Genomic DNA, 25,581 nt, shown 5'->3' on the forward strand with positions numbered 1-25,581 from the left:
GCAGATAGGCCAGTTCCTAGTCTTCCAGAAGGTGTCCACCTTCCAGTACAATGTGGTCACCTTCGACTACACCTGCAGTGAGGTGATGACCATGTGTCGTTACCATGGCGACACCACCAGGTGTGTCATCCTCCAAAGTCATGTTTGAAGCTACTGGTGTGTTTGTACTTGTTGTTCCAGTCGTCCTATGATCGTCTATGATGTGTCCTGAACAATAATCGTTCTCTGTCCTGAACTATGATCGTCCTGTATCCTTAACTATGAACGTGTTTCAACTATTATCACCGCTAAGTTTGTCTGAACTGTGAACTATGTTCTTCCTTGTGCTGTTTGATCGTTGGTAACCTCACCACCGAAGGTAAGAGGTAAGTAGAAGCAGTTTCTGGATTGCAACCAAACAACAGCGACGCCGTTTTGGGCTGCTACGAGGCCTAAAAACTGACCTACCAAACGGGTAGAGCCCAAATCTCCATGGGGACGGAAAAACTCTATGCAGGCCACCAAACAACGTGGCTTTTATGACCCATGGCCCGTCTGCAACGCGCAGGGGACTCCTTCCCGCTGCGCCAGTGGTGCAGGAAAGTGATGCAGCCTACCAAACGCACCCAAAGCGGCCCACTCTCACACACTTGACCGTGCCACTGCTTCTGCTAGGGTTTCTCCTCCTCGCCCCTCCTCCAACTCGCCTGCGGCCTCAAGTACAATGGTACAATGGTGGGACAGCCTCAAGTATAATGGTAGCATCTTTGCTCTTTCTACAGTACTGTTTATGCTATGCTTTGAGACAATTCTTTCATATCCAATGCATACAATCAAGACTATCAAGCATTTCAGGCCAAACTTTTTCTCATTTATCTCCATCAATTTTTTTATGTCATCCTCATTAGGAGCTCGAAGATATGTTGACCCAAATAACTTGATAATCATGCGAGCAAATCTACGCACGGACTCCATGGTTGTATCTTCACCAGTTCGAAGATACTCATCGGTGTAATTCACATGAATGCCATACGTAATCACCCTCATGGCAGCCGAGATTTTTTGGAACGGGCTGAAACCCATCACGTCGACAACATTTATACGTTGCTTGAAGTAATTTAAGTTTGCTTCGCATGCCTTCACAATTGCGACGAACAAACTATGGCGCATGCGATACCTCCTAAGAAATAGATGGGGCGGATAGGTAGGTACCTCGACGAAGTAGTGCTCCATCAGTTGCTCGTGGTCGAGGAGGCGATTCCGTTGGATGTGGTTCCGGCCAATCACCGAGTCGCGCCTCCGATTCAGCAGCTTCGCGCGGTCCTCCAACTTCTTGACGGGGAGAAGGAGGATGGTGGCCTCCAAGTCATCGTCGTGGAGCAGCTCGTCGAGGTAAAAATCGTCCGAGCTCGACAAATCGAACAGATCGATATCATTGATCTCGTCGGCCGAGCTAATCCTCGATCCGGCCAACGCGGCGACGGCGGGACCCGAAGCTGAGCGAGGAACCGCAGGTGGGATGCGGGGCAACCTACGCTAGTTCCGCTTCGCTGGGCTACGCCGAATCGAGCGGTGGCGGCGGCGGAGTGTGCTAGAGGCGCGCGGGAGGAGGGAGAGACTGAGTGATTGCGTGAGGTGAAAATTCAGCGCGCCCAAGATATGGATCCATGTTCGGTTCGCTCGTTCAACCCATACAAATACATGCCAAATTGAGTTTTCGGTGTCGGGCTGAAAACTTTTTTTGATTTTAGCTCGTTTACAGTGACTGATCGGCGCCGTTTTTCGGCCACCCGTAAACTAGCGGTTATTTTCAGTTTTAGGTCTTTACAGGCTCTATTAGACGTGCTCTAAGTGACGTCTCAAAAAAAAAGACGTGCTCTAAGTCGCTGACAAGTGGGCCAGGGCGCCAGTCCGAGAGACCTTCGATAAACCCAAAGCGGCCACTCACACACTTGACCGTCTCACTGCGTCTACTAGGGTTTCTCCTCCTCGCCCCTCCTCCGACTCGCCGGCGGCGATGAGCGCTACCAGGCCGGACCACCGGCGGCACCAGTCGCCGTTCCTCCGGGACCTCTCCTCCCCGGTATCCTCGTCCTTCCGCATGCCCCCGGCGTCAGTGCGCCGCGAGGCGCAAGCCTCCACCCCGCCGCCGCCTCCGCCGCTGCTCTCCCTCGACGACCTCTCCCGCCACTCACCCTCCCCGCCGCCCTACACCCCTCCGCAGGCAGCCGGGTCCCCGTCGCCTCCTCCCACCCGCGGCGGAATCTTCTCCACCCCGCTCCGCTCCAACGGCTCCCCCGCCCCCGCGGCGTGGTGGTCCGCCTCCAGGGAGGAGAAGGCTAGGGATGGCTCCCCGGTCGACGGAGTCGTGCATCAGCAGCAGTCCCCGCCGACGCCGTCCGGGCCGCAGCAGCAGCAGCAGCAGCTCCAGGTGGCGCTTATCACGCTTCCGCCGCCCAGGGAGGTTGCGCGTCCCGAGATGCCGAGGGATTCGGTTCTCTCCACTGGCCGTGTCGACGAGGAGGAATGGGTCACCGTTTTCGGGTACGTGTGGTCTCTCCTCTTGCTGATTCGATTGGGCAAATGCACTAGGTTTGTGCTGGAATTTTGACTCTGGATTCATATAGTCATATGTATGTCTCGACTGCTTTGTGTTTTGTAATTGTGTAGGTATGTTTATAAGATAAGTGACTTAAGTGAATATGTGTGCAAAGGATTTATAATTCTGTTATTTATGCCTCTAGAAATTATTTGCGTTACGAGAGAGGGAACAATGTGGTGATACGCCGATGCAGTTGAGGGATTTATGTTTTCTGAAATTCAGTTGAGTTATTGATAGAGTGATGCCAAGATTAGCTATATAACCTTAGCTGCAAACAGAAGACTTGTTAAAAATGATCATTGACATCCGTTTCTCCTTATGAATGCTTGAAGCAACGTCCAAATACCCCACTGATGAAGAGCTGGGACCAAATTTTCAATCGTTGGCTTGTTGAACTTTTGGAGATCCATTGGCGAAAGAACTGTCATTCGGTGACACGTTACTGTTATGCTATTAACTCTTGCTCTCTTACCCTAACGGCCTAACCAAACTCATAACACATTAGTTGATTCTGTTCTGCTATTTTTCTTGCTCAGACTGTCTTATGTGGTTTTAGTTATTGGTGTTCTGATGATGAAGTGCTACACTTCTGTTGTTATTTCAACTGTGTATTAGGTAGCTGCTATATCTTTTTTTTTACCACCAAACCGTAGGGGAGGCCCCACGGTATTTTTATCTTATAAGGAATAAAAATAGTATCAGAGTCTTACAGGAAACAAACCACAGGAAAATGAAAATAAAAGCAGTAAACCAGAGAATTAGTCCAAACTTTCAGACTCTCAACTCTAGATTTTTTGATACGGTAGCAGGTTGTTTGCAGATCCTCTTGTTTTAAAAAATAAAACCATTGCTCTCTTTCCAGATGTTCCATGCTGCACAAATGGTTATTTCCAAGAAATTAGGCCCTTGAAAGTCTCTTTTAGCATTCATCAAGATGTCACTCATAGAAGCTCCGGACTGCCAAGTAATCTTGCAGTGGGCCCAGCAGCGTTTTGCAAATGGCATGGTTTTAAAGGCGTCTCAAGGCGGAGGAGGGGCGCTCTGATGCTTAGGTGACGCCTAGGTGCCTAAAGCGGCCATTTTTCCAAGGCAAAGGGGGAGCGCTTGGACGCCTAAGCGTTGCTTAGCCGACGCCTTTAAAACCATGGCAAAGGGACACTCAATGAACAAATGATCTCTGGTTTCAAGTAGGCCACGGGTAACGCAATTTGGTTCAGATTGTAGGTGCCAATGCCTTCTTATCATCATGTCATGAGTATTGAACCGATTTATCAGTAATAGCCATGTGAACACTTTCATTTTTGGCACACACTTGCATTTCCAGAGCTTTGGAAAAATAGGCTGCACCACTACTCCTTGAAACATCAGATCATAATAGCTTGCCGAAGAGAATAACCCAGAATTTGAGCAGCAAGTCCAAACGTCATTTTGCTCTATTTGAGTTGTGTTCAGCCTGATCGTATTTATGATATCATTATCAACTTGGAGCTCCTGGAACGCCTGTTCTGAAAGCGGGAGGTAGAAACAGAGTGTGCAGCTCTGTGCTAAGTTGAACAGATTGTAGCTGCTATATCTTATTAATACATGTTCTGTCTTCTGTGTATTAATACGGCTCACTTAAGTAGACTTTATGATTAGATGCCCTTCAAAGTTTACTGGTTCCCTGATTGTATTTAATGCCCATATGTAGATGTATTAGTCTCGTGCCCAAAAATGATGTTTTCCCGTGCTTGCTTTACTTGCTCATCTGTGATCATGCTACTGGAGATAGCTACATTTGGTGATAATCTGTGGTTATTTGAGTTTTGGGTGCCGAAGTTAGGAATTTGGGAAATGAGAACCACACGCAATTTCGTTGTGAACAGCTTGAGTAATCTTTTATGGCATGTTCTAGTTCTGCGTCTACATTCTGAGTTATGATGTACTATGCAGTTAGACAAACCATCCAGATGTGCTCATCCTTGTTATCTTTGGATTTCCAGAGATTTGATTAACATATTGATAAGACCATAACCCCGCAGTGCCAGTTATACGATTGCATCTGTTAGCTTTCAATGTTGATTCTCATTGTTGTATGTAATTGTTTATTCTGTTGAGCTATCTCATTTAAAGTAAATCGTATCTTCAATGCATGATCTGATTTATTGATTGGTTTGCTGTCCGGATTAAAATCTTTGGGCTCTGCCATTAATTTTATTTAATAATGTATTCATGCCTTTCTTCCAGATTTTTGCCTGGTGACACCAACTTGGTACTACGGGAATTTGAGAAATGTGGGATAGTCTTGAGACATGTTCTGGGTCCGAGGGATGCGAACTGGATGCATATCTTGTATCAGGTAAACATTGATTATTTAACTTTTTTTACATAATAATGTGCCAAATCTCTGTTCCCTACCTATGATGAATAGTTTTCTCAAGAACAAGACCACAAAGTATGATAGATACAATTGTATGTGTGCTAATTGCACCTTATCTTTAAGGATGTGTAGTGGGACAAATGAGATAAGTGGGTTCTCCTTCTACATCTCTATATCCCACTTATTACACTTTTAATAAATCCGATTTTTATTATCCTGTTTATTCCACAAAAATAAGGGTATATAGTCTAGATGTGGAAGTAGAATCCCACTTATCCCACTTGTCCCACCTACACTATCTTGGTTTGAGAATTTCAGGCTCCTTTTTTCATGTATGCTTCCCTCTTTTGTAGCTCTTTGCATACTTTTTGCTTTTCCTTTGATTTTCCTGAAAGCCTCATGCTTCGTGTTTTTTGAGAACATGATTATTGTAAAATAAGTGTAGGACAGTCTGTGATTACAGAAGCAACTAGCTGCATTACCTAGGAGAAAGTAAGCAGCTTTTATTGATATAAATAGGCAATCAAATTCGTCTGAGGATAACTCAAACCTGAGTGGTTTTTGTAAACATCAGCACCTCATACAGTCCCACCAACTGGGTTAGGCTCAGTTCCTAATTACAGAAGCAACTAAATATACCTGTTTTCTTCTATCTTATTATTCGTTGTAAGAGTAGTGATAAATGAGAACTGAAACAAATCGTGGGCGACAAAACAGTTCCTTTAGGCATCTAGTAGTATCAGCATATCATACGAAATGACGTTGGTCTGCGTTTATTTTGATTGTCTTGTATCATTGCACAGTGCCTTGATGTGATAAACTCTGCCTACCACCAATAATTTCTCGTGGGACCATGCTAATGTGCTTAAGTTACATGTCAACAGCTTCTAAATATATGAAAATTCCACTGGAGGCTCAAGTTGATACATCTCATCACTGATCCGCATCTTTTTTATATCCTTTTTAGAGCCGTCATGATGCACATAAAGCACTAGCCAAACATGGTCAGCAGTTAAACAGTGTTCTTATCATTGGGGTGAAGCAAGTGGATCCATGGCAGAGACAGTATCTGAACGACAGCACCAATGAGAACTACCAAGGCAGCGCATCAGTTGGATTTCCATCCCAGCCTGTAGCTCCGAGCGGCTTTGCAACCAGGAATGCGCTTGCACCTTTGCCTAGCAATGCCATGCAAAATGGCAGCTGCAACGAGAGCAGCCGTGGTGCTTCTGGAGCCATTGCTTCCCCAGCAAAATCAGCGTTGTCCAAAGTGATGGACCTAATGTTTGGTCTATAAAATCTGTTATCAAAGCTGATGTTGGAAGAAAAATATATTCTTTGCTTTTGCAAGGGGCTAGTGATTATTGGTTACGGACTTATCTTAACATGGCGAAACATCTCTGCGGACGACACTTATGTTGTGTTTTGTTGTGTGTGCTAGTGATGGTGATTCTCACTTGTCAACCTGTGGTTGTGTGCTCGCGATGGTGGTTATCACCTCTTCTTAACATGATAAACCTAATCTCAATCTGATCTACATGACCTCAAATGCAAATAACTTTTAACCACTTGGTCTACGATCTTTTCTACATGACCACAAATGCAAATAACCTGAAACCACTTGGTCTATGATCGTTGAAATAGAATCTAACGACACAGAGAGTTGTGGACAAAAGCAAGATGAAGCTACATATTAAAGAAATTTTTAACCGATTAACAAGGTGAGATGATTTTTCAGAATTGTTCTAGAAAGGTCCAAAGATAAAGTTGAAATTGCATGCTAGTGATAGTTCTTACCTCTCAACATGGTAAAACATATCTACTGTTTGGTCTAAACCACCCACATTTGCAAATAACTTGTAACCACTTGGTATGTGACAGGCGAAATGAAAATTTTACAAAACGAGAGTTGTGGAGAAAACAAGCTGAGGCTACTGGCCAAACAAATAGTGAAGCCATTGAATTTGATAAAATTGGTCTTTTCGTGTCGACCTCATTAATAGGTAAATAGAGACAAACCAAGAACTCCTCAACCTAGGAGTATAGAGATAAATAGCAAATTGAAAAGTTGCAACTAACAAAACTCGGAACCGATTTCTGAATGGAATCACATTGTCAATGCACATGTTGACCTCATCATGAACCAACAAATAGTTATGTAGATAAAAAAAGAGACACGTAAAATTGTTGTAAGCAGGTGAGTAGAACAGATTTGTATACAAGGTCATCTACAATGGTTTGAGTAAATGCATCAGTATAATCATCGCATGTAACCGCATTGAGAATTCTCGAGCAAAGCTTGCCTCTTAAAATGGCCGAATCAAGCCCTATGCTAGAGTAGTCGCATGTATGATTTGTGCAGTCACATCTACCACTAGAAAAAATCAATAATGCTGAATTCGGCTTAGTAGGCCCAACTAGTTCTCCTGATAATATCACCACTTTGTGCTTAATATTGTGTTGACATATGACATTTTGTCTCTGGGTTTACCGTGTTCCATTCTAAGCATTGAGGATTCAGGAGTTGAGTTCACATTTCATATGCACATTGGAATTTTTACACATCATGACTTTTAATTTTGTAGCGTTAGTGATTGCTGTGTATTGTTTGTCACTTTCTAAATTTTTTTATGAAGTTTTTATTTAACACAAAAGAAGTGGTATACCAACACGAGTTAACTAAATATAGTTTATACCAAACTTTTATATTTCCTTACAACATTATAGTATAGTCTTAAGGAGTGTATGCACAGTTAAAAAATATAAGATATTACTAATATTAATTGTAACGTTATTTGTATTATTATGTACATTAAAAATAAATGTACCTTGTGCAAAATTAAATATATTTCTACAATAAACTATGTTATTTTTCTACATATATACTGTATATATATTCCAAAAAGTGAAAATTGTACCCTTATTTTTTGCAGCTGCACCAATATTTAAATATATTTAATATTTCAGTAGACATATCTATTACAAACAATCTACCAAATATCTTAATGTCACTTCATAATGTATCATTAGGTAAGAACATTTATAAACCCTCTGATTCAAATTAGTTGACTCAACTTTGTCTAGATACGGATGTATCTAGATGTATTTATTGACCAAATACATCTATATGTAGAGAAAGTTAACTCCAATTAACATGAATCGGAGGGAGTGTAAATTTCAATTTCTACATAATAAATTGAACCATTAGCTTGGCTCTCTACCTTTTTTTGCAGTTAATTAAATGTGTCCAAGTTACAACATGCCCAATTATAGTCTGGCAACACATGCATTTTATGGACCTGATATTGAAATATGATCACTAATCACCAACGATCATAAATATGTTACGGGTTCTACAACTTTCACATAAATAATACTTGATCTATTAGGCTCATCGATCGTAATGCGTTTGATATCATCTATGTACAAAATCATACCAGGTTTTCAAATAAATAGTCGTGCACAATATTGAGACTGAAATTTTAGTTTACCATAGCTTTTAGTAGGGCTTTCATCGGAGAGAGAGTAATGGCCTAGATAAACATGTCAGCCCCGATCATATTGCCAAATATTGGTTTGTTCCCACGTGACACGCGGTTTGTGGTGCGGACTTGCTCCAGCAAACGAAATGTGTTTTTTAGATGTTCAATAAGATAGATAATAGTGCAATGATTATAAGAATACCTTACTTGTTGGAGCCATTGCTTCTAGCAGCTGTCGTGATGTCCATTGGCCTGGAGAAAAGGGCACAAAGTGGTGGTGATAAATTTGGTGAGATAAAACTAGATTAAATTTTGGGAGAGACCGGCGGGGTGCTTCAGGAGCCATTGATTGGCCTGCAAAATCGTGATGGACCTAATGCTTGGTCTCTAAAATACTCCCTCCGTTCCTTTCTATAGTGCCTATTGTTTTTTGGCACGGAAATTAGCGCGAGCCATTTTTTCACACAAAACCCCCTAGCGATATCACAAACAAAATAGGAAACTGAAAACAGATCTCAGAAATACATGACCAGATCGGTTTCCAGATTTTCTGGACTTGACCTGATCGGTGGAAGGGGTTCTTTGCAAAAAAAACATAGCTTTACTCTTATATTCTGAAACAAATGCGAAAAAACAATAGGCATTATAGAAAGGAACGGAGGGAGTACGTTTTGTCATATCTAATGGTGGGAACGAACATTTATTTGCTTTTGCGAGCCGTTAGTGATTATTCGTTGCACGGACTTTTGTGTTTACTGGCTTTCCACTATCGTTTTGTAAGACGGAGCTATCTATGCTGGTGTCTACATGACGCAGTTCATCAGAAGTATAATGTGGTGCGGCTCCATCGTGCTTCATTCTAAATTTGACACATTCGGGATGCAAATTGCAAAATTTATCCTGCCTGATCTTGCCTCCTAGCTACTGAACTTATTGTTCTGGCATATATGTTCATCACGTCTTTAAAATCGTAGCTGAAGGATTTGTTTATAACACACACAAAAAAGAACAATATCTGGTCGGCTGGTCAACCTGGAAACAGGACGGGAATGGTTTCCCCAGTGGAGACACCGGACCCGGCTTTGCTTTTTGTTCGGTTGTTCTCTGTATCTTGCCGGAGCAAAATTGGAAAACACAGAAAATAGTAGCACGTTCTGAAGTCTTCATGATTATGATACGAAACAGCAGCGATTTGTCCAATTGGAATATCTGGCAATCGATCATTCGTTGACATAGCACATAGCATGGTTGAGTCAATAGAGCTCACTAATTCAGCATTACTAGCAGTACTACGGTACTTAGTAATACATGTTAGAGATAACGAAATATAAGTACGTACGTACCGGTGGATCCAGGTCACAACTTCAGCACGTCTATTGAACAAATCAACGATGAATGCACTACACGGAAATGTCAACCAAAATTAATATTGTAGTACAAACTGTACTAGATCTTTCCAAAATTTGTGGGTTAGCCTACACTGACAAAATGTGTGAAGCCACCACGTTGCGATCTTTGCTCAGACAAAAAATTATATATGTCCACTCCAAGTACACAATAATGAACATTTGTTTGAATCAAACCTGTACATGTATTGTACCATTCAGTTAATCTCCAAGGTTTTTCTTAGAGATAATATTATCCAGGAGTACGTCCCACAGCATTAATATTCAAATTTTGTTGAGTCGGCCAAGTGTCTCGCACAAAGTTATCTTCGTTGCCGAATACCACACACAGAAACATTGCATTTTATACAGACCTGGGGTTGTCATCTTGCCTATCCTGGACATTTTGTATCATGTGGAAGCAAAGAGAGCACATACTTAAAACCTATAATATCAGTACTTGGTGTACCAAACATAATTGATTTATGCAATAACGCTATCATTTGGAATCTTGCTATCATGTTATGACACAAACCTCCTAACCGAACCGAAGAGGCAACTTGCAATCACTATATGCATAGAGTTTTTAATTAAGAAATACAGTAATGACCCAATTGGGAAGGGCGAGGTGGGATCATCGTTAGTTTGGTCATCGGTGCTGAGCAATCTTTGTCAAAAGAAGGTAGTTAATGACCTGATCATAACCGTATGAGTTAGAAGTCTTAAGAAAACCGCACCACAAATACTCCTTTTAGTAGTAGCACTGTAGCAGTACTCTGCCTATTAGCTCTGTGGTCACTGTTTAATTTGGAATTTGGTTGTTACTTGTATGTACTAATTCCACCAAGATCTTATCTTTGCACTATAGATTTATGCTTGCAAGCTGCAACTAGTTATGCATACAGAACTTAAAAAAAAGTGCACCAATCCCGTCAAATTGATTGTATAACTTATTTTTCGGCCATATACTCCAACAGCAAAGTTCTAGGATGATAAGTCAGAACCGTTTTCGGAAACTTGGAGAAATCATCCTTTTAACTTAAAAAATATAGCATACTCCTGCACATCCCTATTGGGTTGAAACTTCTGAGTGCCACAAAAAGAGTTAGTCGTTTGCTCTAGTACAATCCCCTCCGCCCCCACCCCCACAAAGTTAGATAAACTCAAACATAAAAACTGAGATCACTCGATATTTCTTCATAATTAAGGGCATGTTGGTCTTTTAATTAAAAGACTAAACAGGTATACGTAGCCTTATATAAAACCCGTATGACTCAAATTATTTGTATGAATATGTAGAGTACATATAGGTAGGAGTAGTATGTATCTTTGTCATTTTTGACTCATCGGCAATAACTTAGCCTGGCAGTAGCGTTCGTGTCCGGAGGGCAGGGGCATGACAAGGTGGTGCTTGCCGGCCATGAGGCACTGCGAGGCAGTGCAGGCCTGCACGAGCCTCGGCAAGGCCTTGTAGGTGCATGCCAGCAGGGGTGACGACGTGAAGGACGGCGATGCAATGTGTCTCAAGACTAGCCGGATTGTATAGAGGCTAGCTGGACTGTCTAGCTCCATTTTTTGAAAGTCTCGCTAGACACGCGCCGTAGTGTCCGGCGTACACTTGATCGGAGAGATAAGCAAATATTTGTGTTTTCTTTCATGAGCCAAACTGTTTTGCGCTAATGGCCGAACTGTCTTGTGAATAGTATATGGTATACCTATACGTATGTATACTGGGTTTGTATATGGGCTTAGAAGGGCTTACAATTAATTAATTAGCTAATTATCCAGGAGTCCAAACTAAGTTTCGGGGGAGTGTACCGAAGAGCTATGAAACAAAAAGGCCAAACTAATCGTCAATCAGTTCCTGTCAGGAAAATCATGTCAGTTATATGACTGAGATAACCCCTTTACTCTAGAATCTTCAAGCAAGTTAACTGACTCAAAGGTTCATGCTGGTTAATATTTCGTGTCCACTAATCCTCATCAGTGGTTACACACGGTAACAAATCACGAATATCCGCATGAGCGAGTGGTACAAATCAATAGGTAAATTGGATTGCGAGAGTAATAACTAAAGTACATGGAAATGGTTCATCTCAAGCTAAATAAAACAGCGAAGTTTTTTTTTGAGAAACACAGTATAAACGCAGACGCTCATATACACGCGCATATAGCACATCCCTATGAGCACCTCCGGAAGACTGAGCCGGTGGATTGGATCTTGAAATTGACAAAGTCACCACAGGCGCCTCGCTATCGACGGGAACGTCGCCTCCACTGAAAAAATATTCCGCCTTTATAAGACACACAGATGTCAAACATGGGGTTTGAACTCTGGTGGGCTGGGGGTACAACCACCCTCCTAACCAACCAACCTCAGGTTGGTTCTCAAAGCAACAAAGATTTCTTACATGTTTGTGGAATAAAAGATAAACCACATGTAAATAAAGAAAATAAAAATGTCCTACTGAAAGACACAAAAGTTACGTTTCAATCTAACCAAGTTGACCATGATCAAGGCGAAATGAAAACCCCTTAAATATAAGACAAAATATCTAAAAAAAACATCATAGAGCGTACTACCGTACACGTGTTGCCAACTTTATAAGCACATCGTAAATATATTTAGATGTTGCATATTCCCTTTCATTTTTTCCAAATGGCGGATAAGCGCCCCAGCCACTGAATTAATCAATGCACACATCCTTTGCATAATTCCTTTTGTAAATGTTAGAAAACATCATAGTGTTCTGAACATAGTTAGCTCCTTTTGTCGGGAAAATTGTTATGATATTCTAATTCATCGTCTGTTACTAAGAATATTCCTTTGTTGATGTTTACTGAAATTTTCTTGTACCATTACCTGATGAAATACATATGACAAGGACTTAAGCATGTGGGAGAGAATGGATGGTAACCTCCACCAGAATGATGTTGATGAACTGTAGTCTGAACTTTCGCAAATTCTTGAACTGATGAATGATTCGCCAAAAAAAAAATTGTAGTCACATATTCTTGACGTCTTTACCTTAATTCTCTCTGATGATCGAGCTGTAATCACTTTTTTTTGCAGGACTGCAATCTGTTTATGTTATATTATCATCTCTAATTATTCTTTATCAATAGATCTTTAGACAATGCTATTTGCCTAAACAAAATCTGACTTGTCGTATTTTACAGAATTTTGGGTCGGTCCTGATGACCCAGTGGGTCACTGAGGCCGTGACTTTCTTTTGTTAAAATGGGCCGACCCACGACCCCTCTAATTGGCCTTTGGGCCACGGGACTAGGTCCGGGGCCAGCTGGTCCGGGCTGACCCAATCCCATCATGACTTTAAGTATACATATTTCAAAAGTATGATTTTTTTGTGTGGTTTTTGAAATACAAAAAGCTTTGTCTATTTCGTAGTCATGGATGGCCTATCACATATATATCACGATGCTCAATCTTGTCTCTTGGGTCAAGAAAATGTAAACATGGTTCTAATATTATCTATTTTTTTCTTTATTTTCTAGTTCTATATCCTTTTTTTGCATCAATAAAAACATGAAAATAAATATTATAGCACTTAGTTTCATTCTCGCTCCGTTTCTGTCCCTATTATGGACAACCCTATTTTTTGTGTGCAGCACTCCTTGTGGGTGAGCGAACCGTAAATTGCATATCCCACATGATAATGTTAACCACCTGGCTGGTGTGCTGATAGAGTGATAGGGAGAGTATACCAAGTATATGTATTAATGAGGATAGGGAAGTATTAATACGTAATACATAAAATGGCAATAATTTATAGGTGGAGATTATTTTATGCCTCAGTATAGACCGGTTGAATATACTACTAAGAAACTATAGAAAGAAAGAAATCAATTCACTCCAAATATTTACGTGCTCACTAGTTTTCAATATTTTATTTTCCTCTATATAAACACCAGTGCAGGCAAGGAACATGACTACAATAACATCTACCAGCAACACTAGAAGAAGAATAAGAATAGGAAACCTCACATGGCACGTATCAGGAAGTACACCCAGGCTCTATGCTTTGTAGCTCTTCTGGCAATGGCCACCACTTTCTTGTTAGGTCATGCAGAAGCAATTGACGTAGGTATGTTCTGCTTCATTCTTTCACAATATCTACACTCTTAGTTGCCGACAAGTTATGTGTGTTACTTGAGCTATCTCTATTGTCTTTGTGCATAGGTACACTTGATGGCCAGTGTATATTTCTGGATGTGGACTATTGCTCGCCCACAGATCGAGCTAAAGGCAACATTGCTTGCAAGGCTGACTGTTTTTCCCGAGGTTATGACAAAGATAAGAGTGGGTGCTTCGACGGAAGTAGCAGTAGCTGCAATTGTTGTGGAAAGAAAATCTGAGAAATGTCATGGAAAACATTTATGCTATGTGAGTGCTAGAAATATCGCGAAAGGAATCAGTAGTTTGTACGTGCACAACTTGATTCGGTTCGTACAAAACAATAAATAAACTATATACAAATGTTTATTTAGTATATGTGTTTTCAGCTTGTTTCTTAAAAAATATTTGAAGGCCAAGGCGCACCGAAATAAATCATGATTATCAAAATCGAATATCAACACTGATACTAGTCACCCATGATCATGAAAGCGTTACGGATTCTACAAATTCCGCATACACGTAATTTAATTTATTAGGCTTATTGCAACAAACTTTGGCCCCCTCTGTGTACATAACTTTTCATGGCAGTTTTTCAAATAAATAGCCTTACAGAATATTAAGAGTTTAAGACTGAAAAAGTAGTTCTGAATTTCTCATAGTGTTCAATGGGGCTTTCATCGGAGATCACATGCTCGCGGCCTAACTAAGCTCACCAGCGCCAGCCAAGTTGGATTGTTCATACCTCATATTGATACATAGTGTGTACTCGCTCCAACAAACGAACCAGGCCTTTTTTTCTATCTATTGGATGCAGTAGATAAGGTAATATAGTGCTCCCAATGTTGTGGCTTCAATTTAAATTAAATTTAAACTAAAACAAAGACATTATGGATCGAAGGGAGTACAATGATTGTGAGAAAACATTACTATTGCGGCCCTCCTACTCGCCAGGCTGGGAGCAGTGGCCCTGTTTTCTCAGCCCATGGGCCGGGTCTTGTCACAACATAATGTCTAATGAGGTCTAGGTCGTGGCGGAGTCAGGGGTTGACAGCATGAGCAGCCAAGTTCAAAGGAAGACGAGAACCAACCTGTGGTTGGATGGTTAGGAGGGCAGTGGCACCCCCAGTCCACCAGAGTTCAAATCATAAATTTGACACTTTGGTGTCTCATAAAGACGGAATTTTCTTCAGTGGGAGGCGACGTTCCCGTCGACAGCGAGGCGCCTGTGGTGACTTCGTCAATCTCAAGACCCGTCGGATCAGTTCTTCGATGCAGTATCTTGAAGGTGCTCATAGGGGTAGGGTGTGCGTGCGTGCGTTCATAGGGGTGAGTGTGTGCGCGTATGTATGAGCGCCTTTGATTGTACTGTGTTTCGCAAAAAAAAAAAGTTCAAAGGAAGACTTCAGTGTAGCAACAAAATATGATGTCATGTCTAATGGTGGAAGAATTAAATTGTTGGCTTTTGCTTGCGGTTAGACATTTATTCGTTGCACGGACTTCTGTGTTTACTGGCTTTCGACCATCGCTTTGTAAGATGGCGCTAACCCAACTACGTGACGCAGTTCGTTAGAGATATAATGTGATTCATCTGTATCGTGCTTCATTCTAACTTGACATATTCCGGACGCAAATGGCAAATTATCCTGCCTAATCTTACCTCCTACTTGATTTAATGATTCTGGCCTATATGTCCATCACATCTTTAAAATCGTTTCTGAAGGATTCGTTTAACGCACAAAAAAAAAAGAACAATATCTTGTCGGCTGGTCAACCTGGAAACAGGATGCGAATTGTTTCCTCAGTGGAAACACCGGATCCGGCTTCGCTTTTTCGTTCAGTTCTATGTATCTTGCCGGAACAAATTTGATAACACGGAAAATTTTGTTTGATCCTTTTTCTAGTCAGCTAGCTATGGTTAGACTTTCACCACGCATGCTAGAGTTTCATGATTAGGATACGAAACATCAACGATTTCACAAGCTGAGACAATGGCAATCGATCATTCGTTGACATCCAATGATCCAACTCACTAATTCAACATTACTAGCAGTACTATGCTGCTTAGTATTACATGCTAGGGATAATGAAATATAATTAACTTGATGCAATGAACGATATCAACTACGCACGCCCCCGGTGATTACATGCCAGAATTTCAGCACGTCTATTGAGCACAACAACAATAAAGAAGCACACAGAAATGTCAACCATATTATTTTAGTACAGTCTAAACTAGATCCTTCCAAAATTGTGGGTTAGCTTAGGCTGACAGAATGTGTGAAGCCACCACGTTGGGATCTTTCTTCACGAAAATTAACAATACTCTATGTCAACTCCAAGTACACAAAAGTGAATATTTGTTTGAATCAAACTCGTACATGTATTGTACTACTCAATTAATATCTGAAAGTTTTCTTTAGAGATAATATTATCAAAGAGTGCACCTCATATCATAATAATTTGTTTGTGCTCTGAGCTGGCTTATCTCGCACAAAGTTGTCTTCGACGCCGAATGCTATACACAATAACATTGCATTTTATACAGACATATGCTTGTCAACTTGACAATCCTACACATTCTAAATCATGCGGAAGAAGAGAGAGAACGTACTTAAAACCTATAATTATAAGTACTTGGTGTACCAAACGTTATTGATTTATGCAATAACGTTATCATTTGGAGTCTTGCTATGACACAAACCTCCCAACCGATGAACCGAAGAGGCAACTTTCAATCACCATATGCATAGAGTTTTTAATTAAGAAATACAGTAATGACCCAATCAGGATGGGTGACATGGGCTTGTCATTAGTTCGGTCATGGGGGCCGAGCAATCTTTGTCAAATAAGGTACTTGAGCACCTGCTCTAAAAAAGGTACTTTTAAGGACCTGATCATAACTGTATTAGTTAGAAGTCTTAAGAAAACTGCACCACAAATATTCCATTTAGGAGTACTCTGCCTATTAGCTCGGTGATCACCGTTTCATCTGGAATTTGGTGGTTAGTTGTAGATGTCTGTACTAATTCCACCAAGATCTTATGCTTGCAACTCTGAAATTATGCTTGCAACAAGTTGCACATATATAAGTTAAAGAAAACAAGTGCACCCATCCCATCAAATTCACTATGTAACTCATTTCCTGCCATATAATCCAAAAGCAAACTTCAAGAACCTGGATACGCCAGAACCATTTTTGGAAAAACTTAGAAAAATCATACTTTTATCTTAAAAATTATACAATACTCACGCACATAGATATTGGGTAGATACTTCTGAGTACCATAAAAGTCATGACCATCTAGAATGTGCGAAAAATAGAATATCAGAAAGTTACGGTACAAGTTTTCTCCTTTTCTTATTTTTGTACAAGCCATTGGTGGCCATATTGTTACATAAAAATGTACAATAGTAAACTTCTACGCAATACCTATGTGTACAATTGTTTTTTGTAATTATGTAAAACATATATATATATGATTTTTTAAAATTTCAAAGAGGGTTAGTATAGTAGGCCTATGAGGCCATAATCCCGTTATTAGAAAAGTGGAAAAAACCTCTATATGCATGGTGGACAATATCATAATGGTCACTTTTCCATTTGGAATTTGGTGGTTAATTAATTATACATCTCTAAATTAATTTCTTCAGATTTTATCGTTGCAACTCCAAAACATATGCTTGCACGTTGCAATCAGTTGCGCATAGAAAAAGTAAACAAAATGCTCTTGATAAGCAATGCATTAGATTCAGATAACTAGTTTTCCACCTTATTATTTGAAAGAGAATTTTATGAAATGTATACACAAGAACCTGTTATTGAAAATTTGAAATTTAGCGAAAACCAAGCTCCTAAGTTTTAAGAGAGTAATTCAATTAAAAAAATCATGCATGTACATGTTCGGTAGGAAGTTACTCATCTGGTATATGAAAAATAAACTACTTTTGTCCAATCTTTTTATTTCATACTGGCCACAGATGGCCAAATTGTTTTATGAAGATTTGCAAGATTAAGTTTCTACTCAATACTAGCGTGTATAATTTTTCGCAATTTTGAAAACTAAAAATAGGATTTTTCTGAATTTTGAAACTGGATCAAATATGTACCCAGGTTTCTTGAGCATGTTCCCATATAATCAGATCATGTTACAAAATATCTTCCAGCTGTGTTCCTTTCACATGTTTTTCTCTTTTTTTTTTGAAGTGTATACATCGGTAAGGTGTATAGCCATGCTGAATTTCGGATCCATGTGCATTGATTTGTACACATTTTCATTGAGAGGAGCGTTATCATTGTTAAAGGGCTGTATATTTGAAAAATGTAAGAAATCTGCTACACAATAAATAACTAGATGGAAATGCGGCTGACGCCTGTTGGACATCCATGGGGTCAACACAACCTCTTGACTAGATCCACCATGGATCGTGAACATTGATTGTTTTATTAGTTATAAGTATGCTTAGGTATTCGAGTTGATTACGTCCACTGTTCTAGTTAACAAGCTGATTTCATTGTCATGGATCCACAGTACAAGGATACATAAAAGATTAATAAATTACGCGGTCATGTAGTTAACATTGATAGTTTCATTAGTTAAGTATAAATGTATAATTATGTATTCGAGTTGATTATGTCCACTGTTCTAGTTAACAAGATGATTTCATTGTCACGTATCCACACTACAAGGATACATAAAAGATTGATAAATTACGCGGTCATGTAGTTAGCTTATAGTAGTATGTACATATGGTATGTGCACCAGACAATCTATACTATAGTAACTACGAACAATTAAATGATTCACGATTGATATTTAAATGAGTCTATGGATATTTTTGATGAAACGAGCATAGGTACTAAGTACAGATTATTGTATAATTTATGTTAAATAATAATGCACTGTGATGATAAAGGATGACATTTTCAATTTTAACCTAGTCAATTGTTGTGTATATGTTTGCATGAAGCTAAACCTATTTTTTTTATCAACTTATGATAGTCATGTTCAAAAGTGTAGTTATTATTTATACAAACAAGCCTAATCACTACAATCCATGCAGAAATTGACCATTCAGATCAAATTGGTTGGTCACCCTGAAGGCTACAGTTGAAAAAGGTGTCAAATTATAAGGAACGACTACGCTATACATTTTCCGTGATTGGTAAAAAAAGCTCTATTGTGCTGGTAAGCAGGGTTTTGCGCTAATTTTGCTTTGAGGTGTCCCAAGGTGGGCTAGAGGTGCAAATAATTATTATTTAGAATATGTGGTATGAACGCTCAAATATAATATTGCCACAAATTCGTACTCTCGGTGTAAGAATGACTATAAATCATAAAGGTCCAATTTTTTTTGTTCACTATAGCTTCTAGATAACTGAAAAACCTTTTTTTGTTGCAAAACACAATATTGACGCAGACGCTCACACATACGAATATACATTCATCCCTATAAAAGCACATCACATACGCACACACTATCTCTATAAGCACCTCTGAAAGACTGAGCCCAAGAAGCTGATCCAACTGGTCGATTAACAAAGTCACTACGGACGTCTCACGAAAACGTCATCTACCATGTAGAATATTCCCCTTTTTAATGGAACAACAAAGTATCAAATCTGGGATTTGAAAATGAAGATTGCCACTAAGAAACCTTTTAAAATGTACACGTTGCATCCATGGATTTTTTTAAATTAAGGTCGACGAGGAGCTAGACTGTTAAAAACTCTGAATGCTCTGCACCACCCATGCATGCACCCGTACGTCATTGATTATACCGGGCAATTTCATCCAGCTCAGAGTTGTATTAATTTTCTCAATTGCTACGGCGCGCCTGGATGCATCTCCGTCTGACTGCTGTACATGTAGACATCGACACAGGCGATGCAGTTAGTGGCATTCATGTATACCGAATCTCCGGTAATCTTGAACCAGCCTATTGTAGGCCTACGCTTGTGCACAGGTGGCAACAACTTGTGTCCAACTTAGAGCAAGTACAATAAGTCATAGTCAGCTGGCTACAAGGATTAAAATGGTATATTTGTGTCTAGTTGGAGAAGAGAGAAGAGGAGAGAGATTGTAAGAGCAAGTATAATAAGTCCTAGTCAGCTGGCTATAAGGGTTAAAATAATATATTCATGCTTAGTTGGAGGAGTGAGAGGAGGAGAGAGAAGAGGAGTGGGCTCTCATGCAAGAGCCAGCTCTAGCACGTGCTCCTAGGCACTTTGTGAGAGTGAAATATGGGTCATCCATTGATAAAGTAGTACATGATTATAGCTCACTATTATACATGTTGGCTCTATATTAGCTACAAATGACATGGCACAATGACTTATAGCCAACAGCTGGCTATACTATTAAACTTGCTCTAAGTGGGCTCTTATGCAAGAGCTAGCTCTAGCACATGCTCCTAGGCAAGTTGTGTAAAGTAGTACATCTTTATAGCCAACTATTGTACTTGTTGACTATATGTTGGCTATAGATGACATGGCATCTTGCTTATAGCCAACAACCGGCTAACAGGAGTAATATACATCGCGTTCATACAGAGATCCAACAGGGCTTGTACTCCTATCCTAGCAACAAAAAAATGACCGTACCCGAGTGGCGACTCTGCCACTCCGCCGCCGGCGAGGGACTGTACAGTGAGGTTGGACGGCGCGGCACCGGAGCGCCCTCTCGAGGGTCGGTTCTGGGTTTTGCAGACGCCGCACGAGGAGGAAGATGGGGATACGGAGGAGATCGCGCCGGAGGAGGGTAGCGATGAGTTCAAGTATCTATGTCGCACTCCACCTTCTGTTGGCGACAGAGACGTCCAAGAAGACACGGTGGAGATGGCTCGGCGGGCTCGCAAGAGGATCGAGAGGCAGAAGGGTCAGAGGATGGCGGCGATGGCATTCTTGTCGTCTGCAGGTACGGCGTGTTCACCCTCAATGCCGTTGGGCATGCCAGTTAGCAAGTCAAGGATCAAATCCATGCCGGTATTGGAACCGTCGGTGTTCCATGATGAGAATACAGATGGCTCGACTGTTGTTCGCCCGAGGCATTGGCCGCCGGCGATCAGCACCGATGCTCATGATTCAGAAAAGTTGGGTTTTTCAAAACCCAAAACCCATTGTTTTGGGCTCGGACAAGAATCGGGCCGGTGTCAAGTTGGATAGGGCTCGTTGGGGCCCAATCATCCGAAAAAGCGGAGGCAATCGGTCGTACAAACGCACCGTGTTGACGGTGTAGACCGATCGCATCAACCAAGGACAGGTAACCAAGTCACTGGTCATGCCTTTCAAAGAATCTTAGGGTTAGCGCGGCGGAAAATCGAGTCTGGCGAGGCTGCTGTACCGCGGCGCTGCTTGTCTCTCTCGATGAACGGCGACGGTGGCCAGGGAGGCTTCAACCCTGGGCGAGGAGGTTTTAACGCGGGGCACGGCGGCTTCCAGGGTCGGGGAGGTTTCGGTGGTGGCCGCGGTGCCAATAGGGCGCGAGGTCGGCAGCAACACAGAGGAGGCCGAGGCGGCCATGGTTTTGGTGTTGGCCAAGGCTATGGAGGTGGCCGTGGTACTCAAGGTAATACATCAAACAATGGCTTTGGGTGAAATTTTGTCCAAGGAGATTCTAGTGGCACATCCGGTATGAATGGCGGACAAGGCTATCATTAAGACAATTGGGGAGGTGGTAATGGGAATTACCAAAGAGGTGCTACTTTTCACAATAGAAACAGGAATTTCGGTAGCAACCAACAGAGGTGGAACAATTCTGGTCGAGGTGGGTATGAACAACGCTTCAGGGCTAGTGGGCATGAGGTGCCTGCACGTACTGGTATTGATGCAGATCTTCTTCGGCAAACTGTGCAAGCTGTAGTTGCGGCGGTGACGGCAGCTCAGAAGTCCACTGGTACTGGTGGGAGATCGTTAGTGCATGCGGCAGTAGGGCATGAGGTTGGGTCTGGAGCTCCAATATATCCAGCCTACGGTGGTGTCGGTGGCGGCACCATTTGTATTGTAGCAACAAGAAGAGGCGCCAAACCAGGAGGTTGAGGATGCTCAGGTGGTTGGATCTAAAGGGAAGGAGAGTGAGGGGCCGGGTCCCTCAAAGAAAAAGAAGGAGGATAAGATATATGGCTTGCTTCCGATGTAAGAAACCAGGACATTATATTGATGATTGTCCTACACCCTTTTGCGATCTATGTGAGTCCATTCATCATGTGGCCTCTGCTTGTCATCTACTGCAAGCTCTGAAACCTACTGCGATAATTCATGGATATGCTAATGAAGCCCTTACGTTTTTTTGAGTTACTGATACGTCCAATTTGCATCACTATTTTATATCATAATTTGCTGTTATTCATTGATATATATTTCATATTGGGACACAATACTTATGTTATTTCATCTATTTTGCATGTTTCATCATTATTGGAGGATCGAACACCGGAGCCAGGATTCTGCTGGAAAAAGCACCGTCAGAACGCAATATTTCGGAAGATCAACTCTGGAAGGAAATTATACCAAAAATCCTATTTTTCAAGATGACGAAGGAAGCCAGAAGGAGGAGCCAGGGTGGGCCCACACCCTAGGGCGGCGCGGCCCAGGCCCTGGCCGCGCCGGCCTATGGTCTGGGGGGCCCACGACCCTTTTCGCCTCCTTTTCTTCGCCAAACCCTTCGTCCCGAAGACCTAAGCCACAGAGGGTACCTCGCGAAGAGTTACAGCCGCCTCTGCGGGGCGGAGAACACCAGAGAGAAAAGAGCTCTCCGGCGGGCAGGAATCCGCCGGGGAAATTCCCTCCGGGAGGGGGAAATCGACGCCATCGACACCGTCATCGAGCTGGACATCATCGCCATCACCATCATCATCATCTCCACCATCATCACCGCCGTCTCCACCGCTGGACACCGTCACCGCCGTAGCAATTTGGGTTTGATCTTGATTGTTTGATAGGGGAAACTCTCCCGGTATCGATTTCTACTTGTTGTTGATGCTATTGAGTGAAACCATTGAACCAAGTTTATGTTCAGATTGTTATTCATCATCATATCACCTCTGATCATGTTCCGTATGATGTCTTGTGAGTAGTTCGTTTAGTTCTTGAGGACATGGGTGAAGTCTAAATGTTAGTAGTGAACTATGGTTGAGTAATATTCAATGGTGTGATATTTAAGTTGTGGTGTTATTCTTCTAGTGGTGTCATGTGAACGTCGACTACATGACACTTCACCATTTATGGGCCTAGGGAATGCATCTTGTACTCGTTTGCCAATTGCGGGGTTGCCGGAGTGACGAAACCTAAACCCCGTTGGTATATCGATGCGGGGAGGGATCGCGAGGATCTCGTAGTTTAAGGCTGTGGTTAGATTTAATTCTTAATTACTTTCTTGTAGTTGCGGATGCTTGCAAGGGGTATAATCACAAGTATGTATTAGTCCTAGGAAGGGCGGTACATTAGCATAGGTTCACCCACACAACACTTATCACAACAATGAAGATTATTTAGCCGTATGTAGCGAAAGCACTAGACTAAAATCCCGTGTGTCCTCGAGAACGTTTGGTCATTATAAGTAAACAAACCGGCTTGTCCTTTGTGCTAAAAAGGATTGGGCCACTCGCTGCAATTATTACTCTCGCACTTTACATACTCGTACTTTATTCAACTGTTACATCAAACGCCCCTGAATACTTGTCTCGTGAGCATTTACAAGTGAATCCTTCATCGAAACTGCTTGTCAATACCTTCTGCTCCTCGTTGGGATCGACATTCTTACTTATCGAAGATACTACGATACACCCCCTATACTTGTGGGTCATCAAGACTATTTTCCGCACCGTTGCCGGGAGTGAAGCGCTATTGGTAAGTGGAATTGGTAAGGAAAACCTTCTTGTTGTGCTGATTTTATTTCTGCTGCTGCTATAAGTCATTATGGAGAGATCTTCTCTTCAATTTCTATTTGGGAAATCTACTACTACTGCAACGGTAGTGGATGAGGCGCCAGGTGAGGAAGTGATACCATATAAAATACCTATGAAAATTATTGAACGTGTTATGGATAACCGCTATGAAGGGGATGGAACTGTCCATCCTGGTGATCATTTACTGTTTTTGCATGAATTATGCGGATTATTCAAATGTGCAGGTATTGCTATGGATGAAGTGAGGAAGAAACTATTCTCTTTGTCGCTGTCCGGTAAGGCGGCGCATTGGTATAAATTACTTGGATAATGGGGATTCTCTTGAATGGAATGATATTGTGCCCCGGTTTTATTCTAAGTTCTATCCTCCAAGTGAAATTCATAAGGATCGAAATCGCATATATAATTTTTGGCCTCATGATGGAGAGAGTATTGCCCAAGCTTGGGGAGATTGAAGTCTTTAATGCTCAAATGCCCCATTCATGAGCTTCCTGGTAATGTTATTATTGATAATTTCTATGCAAGACTTTCTTTTCAAGACAAGACCTTGCTGGATACTTCTTGTTCTGGATCATTTACACGCAACAAAGAAGAGTTTAAAAGGGACCTTCTTGATCGGATCCAAGAAAATACTGAAGGATGGGAGAACGACAAGGATAGAGAATCAGGTATAATTTATGATTATAAATGCATTGAAGCTTTTATGGATACTGATAAATTTCGTAATATGAGTGCTATATATGGTCTTGATTCTCAAGTTCTTGTAAATCTTTATAAAGCTTTTGCCTCTCATTATGAATTGCCAAAGAAGAATTTTGATAAGTATCATGAACCGTATAAAGATAAAATTGATTCATCTATTAATAAATGCGTTGTAGTTGAAGCTGCTGATCATGTTATTCCTGAAGTTTATATTGAAAAAACTCCTTTCCACTGCTAAAATGAAGGAGTACTCGTTATAAATAGTGCGGTTCATAAAAGTGAAAAGAAACCTGTAGAACCTGAAGAACAAATAAAAGTTGAACCTGCTTTGTTGCAATAGTTAAAGATCTTGTGACTGAAAATGTGGAGGATGGTCATATTATTTTCTGTGAAGATGCTTCTAATATTGTCTCACATCCTAATAAACCCAAACAAGCTAGTGTTCCTATGCTATCTGTTAAAATTGGTGATCATTGTTATTATGGATTATGTGATATTGGTGCAAGTGTTAGTGCTATTCCGTATGAGCTTTACACGGAGATTATGCACGAAATTGATTCTTGTGAACTTGAAGATATTGATGTGGTTATTCAGCTGGCTAATAGAGAAACTATTTCTCCAATTGGTATTGTTCGAGATGTGGAAGTTTTATGCGGTAAGATTAAATATCCTGCTGACTTTTTGGTACTTGGTTCTCACTGCTAGTGATTATTGTCCTATTATTTTTGGTAGACCTTTTCTAAATACTTGTGGAGCTATTATAGATTGCAAGAAAGAGAAAATTTTGACTAAATTCGCTGGTGAATCTTATGAGTTTAACTTCTCTAAATTTACTAAAACTCCTTATAAAGCTGATTTGCCTAGTAATGATTTTAAAATGGAGCAATGTGCATCTATTGTTCTTGTTCCTAATAATCCTTTGCAGCAACATTTGGAGGATAGCGAGAGCGAAATTTTTAGGAAAGAAAGAGATGAGCTTGAGGAAATTTTTCTTCGCCAAGCTATTCTCAAGCATGATTTACCGGTGGAAG

General features: G+C 41.1%; 1 protein-coding gene across 1 annotated transcript; it reads left to right on the plus strand.

Moving 5' to 3' along the window:
• Window positions 1-1,916: 1,916 nt before the first annotated feature.
• On the plus strand, window positions 1,917-6,404 carry LOC127341818 (nuclear pore complex protein NUP35). Its single transcript, XM_051367749.2, has 3 exons — window positions 1,917-2,523; window positions 4,808-4,919; window positions 5,908-6,404. Exons 1-3 carry the CDS (start codon window positions 1,997-1,999, stop codon window positions 6,235-6,237), a joined length of 969 nt encoding a protein of 322 aa, XP_051223709.1. The 5' UTR covers window positions 1,917-1,996; the 3' UTR covers window positions 6,238-6,404.
• The last annotated feature ends 19,177 nt before the right edge of the window (window positions 6,405-25,581 follow it).

This window comes from Lolium perenne, chromosome 3 (assembly GCF_019359855.2).
Source record: "Lolium perenne isolate Kyuss_39 chromosome 3, Kyuss_2.0, whole genome shotgun sequence".
Taxonomy (NCBI): Eukaryota; Viridiplantae; Streptophyta; class Magnoliopsida; order Poales; family Poaceae; genus Lolium; species Lolium perenne.

Excerpts from the sequence above, each read along its gene's own strand:
- LOC127341818 (XM_051367749.2), top strand. The coding sequence starts at position 1,997 with ATGAGCGCTACCAGGCCGGACCACCGGCGGCACCAGTCGCCGTTCCTC. Across the intron at positions 2,524-4,807 it reads GAATGGGTCACCGTTTTCGG|ATTTTTGCCTGGTGACACCA; the intron begins GTACGTGTGGTC and ends CCTTTCTTCCAG. Across the intron at positions 4,920-5,907 it reads GGATGCATATCTTGTATCAG|AGCCGTCATGATGCACATAA; the intron begins GTAAACATTGAT and ends TATCCTTTTTAG.